This window comes from Monodon monoceros, unplaced genomic scaffold (assembly GCF_005190385.1).
Source record: "Monodon monoceros isolate NGI ecotype Baffin Bay Population unplaced genomic scaffold, NGI_Narwhal_1 Super_Scaffold_12, whole genome shotgun sequence".
In the NCBI taxonomy this organism is placed as follows: domain Eukaryota; kingdom Metazoa; phylum Chordata; class Mammalia; order Artiodactyla; family Monodontidae; genus Monodon; species Monodon monoceros.
This window is the reverse complement of record NW_021703768.1, coordinates 112,984,039-112,996,447: the sequence shown is the minus strand read 5'-3', so window position 1 is coordinate 112,996,447 and position 12,409 is coordinate 112,984,039. Positions and strand designations below refer to the sequence as shown.

Below are 12,409 nucleotides of genomic sequence, written 5' to 3'. Positions count from 1 at the left end.
CCCTCACAGTCTCCCACATGCAGTGGAAGCTCCCCTCACTGGCCCTCTGTCCAAAAGAGCTCCCCTTTCTAACAGGTCTGGGATGCCTTTGCCCCACCCACCTGGCAGGGGGGAGGAGGAACTGTTCATACCCTGAAATAGGTCCCTGGGGACGGGGCAGTAGAGACTGGCAGAGATGAAACCCGGGAGGGAACTCAGGGGCCTCTGCTAGCAAGGGTCTCAGACTGGGGTTTCCAACCTCTTAGCAGTGGGGCTGCACTTCTGCAACAAGAAATTACGCTTCCATTTTCTTTCCTAAAGGGAAAAAGGAAGAAAGCAACAAACCTCATGAGCATTCTGACGTATCACTTCTCCGAACCACAGCCATAGCTGCCATCCCCAGACCCGCCCCAGCCTAGACCCACTTCCTCCCGAGAGCTCACAGCTGCAGTGCCGGAGTCAGATGTGACCCTGGAAATAAGGTAGGTGGAGGTCAGAGACTGGAACTCACAGTGAGGGGAGAAGGCCTGATGGGACTGGGAGGGGGCCCCTGCTGGCTCCTCACCAGGCACATACCCCAGAGAGTCTTCCTCTGAATTTCCGCTTCCCTGGAACAGCTGGGGTCCTGGAGCAAAGAGAAGGCCTCTGCAGGGGCTCTGCGCCAGCAGGGGGATTTCTATCAGCTCTGGAGGACTCAGCAGAGCAGAGAGTAAGGTCACAAGAGCAGCGTTGAACCCTTCTTTTCTGAGGGATTCTCTTAGGGTCCCTGGGCCATGGGATTGGTTCCTGGAAGTGATCTCTGAGCTCCTGGCCAGGCCTGAGGCCTTGGCTGTCCAGCTCAGCTGTCCTGGGCCTAGTTTACACACACCTCAGGGAGAGGCTTTCTGCAGGCTGGGGCAAGAAGCGGGGTGTGGTTGTGGTGTGTCTGTGTGGGGCTGCGTGTGTGCACGAGAGAAAAGGACGTGCCCTAAGGGCTCTGCGCTCACTATCAGATTGGGAGGTTCTCACCATTACTTCACCCAAAAGATAGGGAGTCCGGGGTCTGGAGGGACTTGGAGCCTGTCCCACAGCCTTTAAGGACCAGACTCTCATGTGGGGTCTCTCTGGACTTGATTTCCCATGATTTTCACATGTGTGAGCCTCTTCTCATTTAGCCATTTGGCAGGTGTGCCCCCAGACACTTGCTGTGGCCAGGCCCCATCTGGACTGGGCAGTGGGACACAGGGCATCGAGGCAGCTCTGCCGTCGGGAGGCCTCAGGGAAGAGAGGAGGAGAAGAGCCCAGGGGTCTCCAGGCAGCCTTTCTGATCCCCCAGGAGCAGGCGGGGGTCCCCTCTTCTGTGTCACTCCACAACGCCGGGAGCTAGAAACCCCTTCTCCTTTCCCAGCTGGGCGTTCCTGTTGATCAGCTCATCCCCAGCCACTGGTCAGCGCCTGGCTCAGCAGAGGGCTTGGCAGGCAATTGTTGTGTGACTGTCGGATACAAGGAAGGTGGATCCTACCTTCCGTCCTTCCCTTTCCATGAGGCAGGGCAAATTGTCCCCAAATGCCAACAGGCCACCCAAACCCCACCACACAGGCTGGTACGCCTTGGACCTCGCACAGACAAGGATCAACATACCTACGTCACAGAAGAGAGAACTAAAATTTGGAGAGTGAGTAGCATGCCTCACTCAGAGTGTGTTAGGGATGAAGCTGAGGCTAGAAGCAGCGGGCCTGAGCTTCCACACCAGCTCTGGCCGTGGCTGCAGCCTGGCTGGAGCAGAATGACTGCATGGACGTTCAGTGCCCGGCCCTGCTTGGCCAGAGGTGGCTGGGAGCCCCTGAGGTGGGCAAGAATGTCTGGGGTCAGGGAATCACAGAGGAGTGTCTGCCTCCACCCACGCCTGTGTGTCTGTGCTCCGTCTTTCTTAGGCTATCATCCATGGAGAGGCCCCTCACGGTCCTGCGGGTGAGCCTGCACCACCCCACGCCAGGCCCTGCCACCTTCACCAATGTCCCTCCGCAGCTAGAGCACGACACCAGCCCACTGCTGGTGGGCCGGGGCCCGGATGCCCACCTCCGGCTGCAGCTCCCTCGCCTCTCCCGCCGGCACTTGTCACTGGAACCCTACCTGGAGAAGGGCGGTGCCCGGCTGGCCTTCAACTTGAAGGCTCTGAGCCGCAAGGGCTGCGTGTGGGTCAACGGGCTGACGCTGAGGTTCCTGGAGCAGATGCCCCTGAGCACCGTCAACAGGGTCGCCTTCTCTGGCATGCAGATGGTGGTCCACATCGAGGGAGGCACCTCCCTGGAGGCCTTTGTCTGCTGCTTCCAACTCAGCCCCTCGCCCCTGATTTACAGGCTCCAGGCTGAGGAGACCGACGAATGGGAAATCATCCCCCAGAAGCAGCCTCCCTCAGGTTCAGGGAAGCAGGCTCCGGGTCACCTGGGGTTTCTTGACAGCCCTTCCCAGCCCAGGCCTGGAGGAGCACCAGAAATACAGCTCCAGAGGGAGCCCCCAGACAGTGCGCTCTGCTAGTCCCGCCGGCCACCCCGGAGCAAGCCTTAGCTGAAATGGGGCTTGAAATAGTCAAGCTACATCATGCAAGGTTGACAAGCCAGGCCTGCCGCGTAATAATGAACCTATTCTGCAAGCATGAACCACCAGGGGTGAGGGGAGTGCCCTCCACATCCACAGCTATGCAAGGTAACAGGAACATCATATACTTTTAGAGGCCCTGAGGGGTTCTGGGAGCCTCTCTCAGTGTTTCCCCGCATTTCCCCCTCTCGTCCGACTAGGAGTTACTTTATGTTGCTAATTTTGTGTGCCGCTTAAGAGCTGGAGTTTGAGGTTGCACCAGGAATGCATGGACACATGTAGCAATTACGTTTGTGGTAGCTTGGGGTTACCTTGGGCTTTCAAATACCCACAGGCACTCGGGGCTTAGGGAAGCCTGTGTTTAATAAACTGCAAGTATTTCATTAAGCTGGCATACCCAGCAGGATTCCCTGATCCCCAGACGGGCCGCCTGTACGCCACATCGTCATGCAGAGGCAGGGGCGGGAAATAGAGAAGAGGTGTAAGAGGAAATTGGCAAGGCGGGGGCTCACGGTTCTGAAAAGGATGGAGGTAGAGCTGAGGGCTTCCTGGGGATGGGGAGCTGGGGGCTGGGCCTGCCCGGAAATTCATCGTCACTGTCATTCTCTTCATCCTCATGCTCCCCAACTCTCACTTCTGGATCAAAGCCTTGGCTGACCAGAGGGCAAAGGTCTTCAGGGGAAGGTAGCTTCCCAGAGCAATGGGCTCTTCCAGGACTAATTCTATGAGAAGGCGGGCTGGGAGGTTGTGACAGAATACAGTTCAGCAGTTATTTCACTCAAGGGTGGGTCATGTGCCAATGGGGGTGGACTAGTGGGGGATCGAGAGTGCGCTCATTTTCTCAGTGCATGTTGGGAGGTATGTGCTGGGGAGCTGAGCCCAAGCAGCCACGCTCCATGCCATCCCAGGGAGGGGGAGTGTGGTCTAGAAACCATGTTCACCTGTGTAATGAAGGGAGGGACCTCAGACCCGGATGGTTGCCACCAGCCTTGAACCTGCTGTACGATATCCAAGGCACTGAAGCTGCCCACTAGCTGGCTCACATTCCAAGGTCTGTAACCAGCTCCAACAAGGCTTTCAACACCCCTCACTTCCCGCCCAAGAAGAGAGATCCTTTTGCACCCAGGGTAGGCTGCAAGGAAGTTCAACCGCACTGCCAGGCCTGGGCATCTTCTCCTTGGGGAAGATAGCAGTGGGCGGGACCCAGACTGCCCAGACTTGGGAAGATTCCATCCAATAGGGAACGAGGCAGATACACTCAGGTCACAGCCACAAAGCAAAGGAGGGCAAGGGATGTGAGAAGAAGGGGCTGTCCAAAGCTGTGAATGGCCCATGGGGCCACCAAAGCAGTCCTTCACTCAACTTTCACCAAGCACCCACCTTGTACCAGATGCTGTGCAAAGCCCGGGGAACCAGCAGTGAACAGGTTGACTAAGGCCCTGCCCTCAGGGAGCTTACTTGGGACTCAGGAAAGACATGCATTCAGGAGATGATCACTGTGGGCAGTGCTAGAGACATTGTGTTTTCTCTCTCTTCATGCTGGTGCTAACCTCAGCTCTACTATTAAGTGGCCGTGTCTGGTGAGTGATTACTATGTACTCCACGCTCTGCTAGGTGCTGTGTACATTCCCCCATTTAATCTCCACAATGCCCAGATAGACAACGGTATTAACCACATTGTACAGATGAGGAAATTGAGGCTCAGAAAAGTGAAGTATCTTGCCCGACGTCACGCCACTCACTAGCTGTGTGATCTTGCGCAAGTGACTTAGGCTGCTTTGGTCTCTATTTCTCCTTCTGGAAAATGCGCAAGATGATAGCACCTCCCTGCTGGAGCCCGCTGGGCTCCCCACTGGAGCCAGCCAGTGGGCTGTGAGGGTTTTAGGAGGTGGCACATATAAAGCACTTAGTGCAGCACCTGGCACACAGCAGCCACTCAGTAAGTATTAGCTACTATCGCGAGACCTGAGAGAGGGAAACATATAGGTCCTGACCCAAGGGCTCACCTTAGACAGGAATATGGAGTGAGAGAAGGTTGGGAGCCTGGCGGGATGGCTCTGGAGCCTGAGGGCTCAGCCACACTCTGTGATTCCCTGATGAAGAATTTTGTCTTAGCCATGGACCTGGTGGGCAGTCAGGAGGGGGTTTATTATTGTGAACGTTGGCACCAGAAGGCCCAATATTCAGGGTTTGTAGAATGGGAGACACACGGTCAGGGCGGGTGAGCCACAGAAGCCATGTGTGCTGTGGTCTGATGAGGCCCACTGTTTTGGGACTGCCTTTATTTTTCACACAATGATCCCTCCACAGACCGAAGTGCTCCCCAAACTACTATGCATTAGGGAGCAGCAGCCCTTTGCACGCAGAACGGAAAAGCCACTGCCTGAAGACTAAACCTGAACGTCAAAGGCTGGAGAGAGGAAGCTGGCTGGTGGCTCCCCAGAGCCCCCAGGGTGCAGCTCCCCTGCTCCACCAGGGAACCTTTGCCATAGACCGAGAGTCCTCTTCCTTCCAGGAAGGGGAAAACCCAACCTAGCTGGGGGCCTATGAGAGGGAGCAGCCCACCTCCTCCCTGGGGGAGTCTCTGACTTGGGGTGAAGTCTGGGAGGCCCTCTGGGCCCCAGGATGGACTGTGCAGCACACGGGAGGAGGGCAAACCAGAGACAGGGCAGAAGGGAGCCAGGAAACACCCAGCTTGTTGTTTCAGACTCTACCTGTTCATAAAGTCCCCTCCGGAAACTCACTGCCTGCCTCATACACGTTTCCTAAACAGCAAAGCTCCACTACATGCAAGGCTCCATTTTTCTTCGGTAGAAAACCATTTAAATCACCAGACCCCAACACCCACCCTCCAATTCTTGCCCAGAAGTTAGAATTATCAGGTTGGCTTCAGGCCCTGGTCCATGAACTTGATACCCCTTTCCTTTGCTGCTCAGACAGACTGAGCAGGGCAGTGAGTCCCTCTCAACAATGTCCTCTGCATTCCCTCAGCTCGCATACACAGGGCAGCCTATGTGGCTGAGGGGTGTACACGAGCATGCGCGTGCACACGCACACACGCACACGCGCGCGCACACGCTGTTGTGGCTCCAAGCAGGGGCTCTGCAGTCAGGCTGCTGCCTGGGTTAGAATTCTTGCTCCACACTTACTAGTTCTGGGATCTTGGACAAGTGACTGAAATTCCCTGTACCTCAGTTTCTTCTTCTGGGAAATGGGGAAAATAACAGCTTTGAGAAGGTAAAATGAGGCACTGCATATAAAGAACCTGGTGCAGTGTCTGGCACACAGGAAGTGCTCAATAGGGTTGCTTTCATTGTTTGATTTAGTGGAATGAATTGAATGCATATAGACACATGGACTCAGCTTATACACACACACACACACACACACACACACACATGCACACACACACATCTGCTACAAAGAGCTACGTCAATTACATTCAGGCATACCCCAGAGCGCTACAACTCTCTGAGAGGACATCTGGAAATTTAGAAATCATTCCCTGTGCCCTTTCAGGCATTATAACCCCACATTCCTCTGCTCTTCTAAGAATGGGAGTCCCCCCGACCTGTCTGTGAGTCACTGCATTCGCTTGAACGCCGTGCTGAGGGAGACACGAGAATGCTCCATCAACAACCCCAGCGTGGGGCTCTGAGGCACAAAGAAACGCCGTCAGGTCGTGGCGGCAGACTCATCAGGCAGCACAGTCCTGGCCACAGCCGTGCACGGCCGTTCCCTCCCGGCACCGGGACGCTGCGCCCACGGTTTCCATGTCTCTCTCCCTGTGAGACACCAAGATCCACACAGACAAGGACCCTGGGTGGTTTGCTCTTGTATTCCTGACGGCCATCACAGAGCTGGGCAGAGCCGGGACGGACAGACAGGCACGCGTGGTCAGGGAAGCAGTCACTTCCTGCCCCAAACAGAGGCACGTCGGTGTCCCCAGGAGACCCTGGGAGGGCTCCCAGCCACAGCAATCAGGGCTTGGGCTGGCTGGATTGAGTCTAGGCCTGTGGGCCACAGAGACCACCTACCGCAAACATACACTAGGAGCACACAGCCTCCCTGAAACAAGACTGTCTCTTAAAGAGATTTCCTGTGGTATAGGATGCTAAGATCTGGCCCTGCTAGAGGCATCTGCATTTTCAAAGAAAGGATTGGAGAGGGCAATACCTACCCAGTGGAAAGAGCGACATTGAAGTTTTCACCGTAGGCTGATAAAGGAAACATTTTCCCTTTCCCCTCAAATCGAGGTTACTTCATAAACGTGAATAAGACAGAGTTAAGGGGCTAGCTCAAGGTTGCCCTGTGACCAAAGAGAGCTGAGACACGAACTGAGAAGGGATTCTTTCCCAGCAGCCCACTGAGTGGCCAGGCTGCAGTCAGCAAAGAGATGTGCAAAGGCAAGGGAGCCCCCATGCCAGGTGAATGGTTCGTTGCTGCCTCCATAACCTCCTCCCACCGCCGGACTGGGCCGGGAGACCTGCCTCCTGCTGTATCTGCTACGTGAGTCTGGCTGTCCAGCTTTGCTCTGTGTCCTCTGCTTCCTCTGCTTCCACTCCATGGCATCTGCTGGTACTGGTGCCTCCATCAGGCGAGTGGGTCTCTGAATCACTGAGGCAGCTTCCCCTCACTGAGGCAGCTCTCCCTGCACCCCGTGCCCCAGTCACGCACTACCACACCAGGCCCCGAAGCCAGGCAAGGAGGAGCTAGGCCAGCTCCTCCACCTTTAGGAGGAGATTTCGGGGTTAATCAACTCTATTCACGTTGCAGGTTGTGCTCCCTCTTACCTTGAAAGTGAACTCACAGGCGGATTAAAGTGAAATAAAATCTACCATTTGAGTTACATTCTCAGCTGATTGGAAACATGCATTACCTCCCCATGACCGGGCCATGAGAAGGGAAGTTATCTCTCTTTAGAGTTTGTAAACTCTTTAGACCAGAGGCAGCTTTAATGCTGCTGGGGGAAAAAAAATGATCCGGGAATAAATTGCTCTCATTTACCTTTGTTTTCCAATCATACGCTCCAGTGGGAACAAAACAGCCTAAGTGAGTGGATGTGGGGAGCCAGGTGATCCTCAACAGAAGAGTTTCATTATTTCCTTCTTTAGGCACATGAGTTGAAAGGGCTTTAGGTGCCATTTGGCAGGGGGCTTGCACCACAAAAATGTGTGTCCCGCAGTAATGTCAGCATCCTTGAGCTGTTTCTATCTCTGCTTCCACTTCCCCGTGACACCCACTTCTTTAAGGGGCACTATCACCAGAGTGCGCAGCTCCAGACGTTTGGGAACAAGAAACAAGGAGTCTGAGAAAGGGCAGATGTGAATCAAAACCAAATCACAGTCCAGGGAGGAGGGAGAAACCGTGGGGTCTGGGGTTCTGGAGGGAGCTTTCCTTCCCCTCTGTTCTCTGATCCTCTCTGCGTTACCTAACACAGAGCTTACATAGAGCAGGTACTAGGCAAAGCCATCAGGACGCCCCAGGCTCTGAGCCAAGCACTTTAACTGCTGGAAGGAGCCCCAGCTGGGATGTCTGCCTCACTTTCCTTTAAAGATGTGCACGCCGGGGGGGGGGGGGGGGGGAGTCTTCAGAATAAAGCAGAGACGGGGGCCTTTGGAGGGAGAGCTCAGCCAGGCAGCCAGACATGGGGTTTCCATAATTGCTTCTCTGAGGGATGGGGATGCCGTGATACCACTCTTTCATTCACCTGCAGCTTGCTGCAGATGGGCTAGGAAGATGGACCCTATTAGGTCACCTTGCCTGTGGGGCAGGTGGGGTGATGGTGGCCCGGAGTATATCAGTCAGGATCCAGTCAGGAAAAAAAAAACCACTCTAAGTATTTCAAAAATTTGGTTCAGTGAATTGGGTATACAGGTGATAGAGTTGCCGAAAAGCCACACGGGCAATGCAATTCAGAGTTCGACAAGCACAAGAAGTGCTACCACGGCTAGCTCCCTCCCCTGGGGCTGCAGGGGCACCTGCGGAGACCGTGTGACCAGAGCGGGTGCTGGGCGGCACAGAGCTAGAACTACCCGTGAAGCTGGGACCTCGGAGGCAGAGGCCATCCAGCGGGAGCTGGAGCCACAGAAGAGATGCGGTTGCTGTCAGACCCTCCCCAAGGTGCTGAGAGAGAGGGCAAAATACCCTGGCTTCTCCCCTTTCCTGGCCCCCAGTGGCCGAAGCCGGCCCAAGGCGTCTGATGACCAGCCTAGGAAACGCAGCCTGCAGGGGTGACTCCCCGGAGTACAGAGCCGAGGAGGGAAGGCGGAGCGAGGGCTCTGAGGGCAAACTGTCAAACCCAGCACAGGGAGTGTGCCCACCCCAGTGCCCTCAGTCCCAGCCTGAAGCCCTGGGGTGGCCGCCAAAAATGGAACAGAGATGGGAGGGGGATGCACAGCACAGAGGGCTCCGCTGCTCAGGGGCCTCCTGAAGCCATAGGCAAACACAAATCCCCCTCTACCACTGTCATCCCAGCCTGTATGACCTTCAGCATCTGTAAGAAAGGAAGGGAGAGGGCACAAAGGACAAGTGCAGGACAGTGAGGTACAGATGTGGCCTGGCCTGGCCCACACAGTCCTGCAAGGATGTCTGCTTTGATTCTGCAGCCCTCCCCTCCCGCCTGAGAGGCAGGGCAGAAGAACAGGGTCCAAATCCCCCCTGCCCTTCACTTCCTGACCCTGAAACTTCATTTTCCAAGCCTCTTTTCTTCGTGTATAAAGTGGGGATACTATTAGTACCTACCCCACCTCTGTGAAGACTGAAACACACAACCTGTACGGGATCTCAGCACCTACCTTGGAAATGCTCAAAAAATGCCATCCATTTCTTATTGAACATGAACCACCACCCATCCCCAAATGCTCTTCCCTCCAGAAAGCTTCCTTGACTTTTTCCAGCAAAGAGCCAGCTCCTTCCTACCTCCAAACCAGTGTTGGGACACTCAGAGCGGATTTTCAGTCATGATCCATGGAACAAAAGGTATTTCCTCAGCTGGGCATATGGGTACTTGCTGTGTGCTCTGCATCACGCCGGCACTCCCCCCCAGCAGAGCCTTGGGGGTGGCGGAAACTGTCTGCAGATCGAACAACCACCTGACACACAGTAGGTCCTCAGTAAGTGTCTATTGACTGTGAGGAAGAATTTGGAGGGGGTGAAAGCAGACCTTCGGGGAATGAGGCTTTGAGAAGCACATCACGCCACAACAAGGATGCTGGTTAAAAGGTTAACGTGCACTTTAAAAACTAATTGATCGGAATGAGAAGAGGCCAGCAGGTTTTTCTGTTTCTAGATGAGTCCCGCCTCCGTGGTGCAACACAACCACCCAGCCCTTCACCTCTTGGAAACACACGCACGAGGCTCAGGGCTCCCACGCTGGAGCTCTGGCCCGAGAGCCCTGGAAGCAGGCAGGCTGGACGCCTGACGTCGGAGGCTTCCAGCACCAGTGCTGGGCCTCATTACTGAGGAACACATAGTCCCCTGTGGCACTCGCTGGAGGCCAGAGGGGGAAGCTAATCATCAGGGGGCTCCGTCTTTCGTCTTTCGGTTTTACATTCCTCTTCCCCGGGGCCTGCGGTTGCTGTGCAGACTTCAAGCTGCAGCATCAGGAAAGCCTCATGCGGTCTGACTTCTTCCCCAACACGCACACGCACACGCACACGCCTGCCTCTGGGCTTTGTCAAGCACCCCAGGTAAAGTGTTGGTTAGAAAACCATGAGGTAATGATGAGCTGTGAGTTTTGCTCCTTAAGAGCAAAAGTTAAAGTTAGAGAGAAGATACCTCCACTTGAGATTCTCAGCATGCTTTACAAACCAGAGTGAATATTTTGGCTCAGCTCAGAGGAAAAAACAGAAGCCAAGGAGATCTCATTAGAGGAGTGGTAGGGGGCATTCAGAACAGGCCAGAGTGTTCTGGGTAACGAAATGCTATACACCCTGGACATGAGGTCCTGGGAATGCTGAACAGCTAACTCTGATGGAGAGAGCAGCGGGTTGAGAGAAAGACATTCATCATGGCCGTGAGACTGAGAAAGTCACCAAAAGCTCCGCATGCCTCACTTTGCCAGCCTCAACAATCAGGGACGTGCTGGTTAATGTTTAACAACAGGCTCTCTGGGTGGTGCGTGAAGTCTGGTTGTAGTGTTACCCATCTCCGATTTCCATGGTGTAAATTCTCCAACTGTGGTCAATTTCAACCTATCAAGATGACATCACTGAACTTGGATTTGGAAAGAGATGCACAGCGAGCACAGCTTTTCATAGCATTTCTGCCATACAGACACAATTTACAAGAGCATAGATACAGTAAAATACAGTGAAATAATTAGGAAGCTGTGTTTTGATTATTTATTAACTTTGTATTTAATATAGTTTGTTTAACTGTGAGTTCATACAATTTAATTTTTAATAGTGCCTTAACAGTCGTCTCTTACAAGACAGCATGAGACAGCTCCAGGACGCCATTGTATGGAAAAAGTGCCTGCCCCTTGTGCTCAACTGTGGGCCAGAGACACAAAATAACCAATGCGAAAATGCCTTGGAAATAAAGATGCTAGTACACAGAGGCTCTAGAGGGGTCAGAGTAACCATCCTAAGAAACTTGTAAAATGCTTTGCTACTTAAAAGTGAATGTGTGGATGTTCAAAATAACCTTATGAAGATGTTAAACCATCCCATGCAACAGAAGAAGAAACTAAGGCTCAGAGAGGGGATGAATGCCCAAATTCTCTCAGCAGGTCAGTGGGAGAGCCAGTATCTGATTTCTTCTAGATCCTTGCTCTTCTCACCCCCTTCGCTCCATGCACACTCGGTGAAGGGCAGCTGATCAGCTCTGGTCGAGCTTGGGTTGCAGAGTCACATTGTCAATGCCCGTCTAGCAGATGTCACCAGATATGGTTTACAGTGGCAGTGCTTGTGCTAGGGCCCTGGGATCAGTCCTCTGGCTTAAAACATGCAACGGGGGTGTTAAGTAAGAGACCACACTCCCTTCTTTCCCGGGAACTCTTTTAGAGTTTGGGGCAGTGACAGATTGCCTGGCGTTTAGAGGAAGGAAAGCACAGCTCCCTGGGCCTCACCCCACCTCTCGTCCCTCTTAGACAAAGGATATTGGAGTCTCTGGTTTACTGATCAGCAGGAAGCAGAGGGGCTTTCAACTCCGTCTCTGAACTGTAGCCAAACCCCAAGGCCTGCTGGACACTGACAGCAGGGCAATGTCTGGTTGGCCACCCAGGCAGTGTGTGAGCATTACCCAGCAGCCCCTTGGGAGGCTCCAGACAGGCTACCCCCCAACCCAGAGCAACTGGCATTGAATTCCAGAAGGCATCAAGACCCCCACTTGAGGCTTGAATCCCAGACCCCAAACTCACATGTGGCAGAAACCCATCCCTCCTCCAGAGCAAAGTGAGCCCCTCTCCTACCTCTCACTTTCTCCCAACTTGGCTACTACTCCTCTGGCTTTTGGGGTAGGAGACACCTCATTGCCCAGGCCGTGTCCCCTCAATCCCGTGTCATTTCAAATTTTCTGACATGTAGATTTGGTATGCTTGGCTCTTTTAAACATCACGCTTTATGGCCTTTTGCAGTGTAATTTTGTTCCTGTCCTGCCATTCAATTTGAATTAAATATCAAACAGATGTGAGTCATTTTTTCCTCTTTATGAAGAAAAAGTTTAATATTAAGGAGCATGCCCTCCTATATGATCAGGAAAGCCATTCGGAGAAATAACCCCCTTCAAATTAAAAAAGAATCACGTTGGTTAACATTAAGATGCTTTCAAGTGATACATTTCGAAGTGCTAAAGGAAGGTGTTTCCAGCAAGCTATAAAGCAGCCAGGAGAAAGGAGGAGAAGATATAC

At 53.6% G+C, this 12,409-nt stretch overlaps 2 protein-coding genes across 2 annotated transcripts; both read left to right on the top strand.

Annotated features, from left to right (window-relative positions):
• Positions 1–395: 395 nt before the first annotated feature.
• On the top strand, positions 396–3,082 carry TIFAB (TIFA inhibitor). Its single transcript, XM_029218374.1, has 2 exons — positions 396–461; positions 1,893–3,082. Exon 2 carries the CDS (start codon positions 1,903–1,905, stop codon positions 2,494–2,496), a length of 594 nt encoding a protein of 197 aa, XP_029074207.1. The 5' UTR covers positions 396–461; positions 1,893–1,902; the 3' UTR covers positions 2,497–3,082.
• Positions 3,083–4,369: 1,287 nt separating this feature from the next.
• On the top strand, positions 4,370–5,578 carry DCANP1 (dendritic cell associated nuclear protein). Its single transcript, XM_029216814.1, is given in 6 exon segments — positions 4,370–4,428; positions 4,867–4,981; positions 4,984–5,149; positions 5,152–5,249; positions 5,439–5,481; positions 5,484–5,578. Coding segments are annotated over 6 exon segments (576 nt in total).
• The last annotated feature ends 6,831 nt before the right edge of the window (positions 5,579–12,409 follow it).

Excerpts from the sequence above, each read along its gene's own strand:
- TIFAB (XM_029218374.1), top strand. The coding sequence starts at position 1,903 with ATGGAGAGGCCCCTCACGGTCCTGCGGGTGAGCCTGCACCACCCCACG.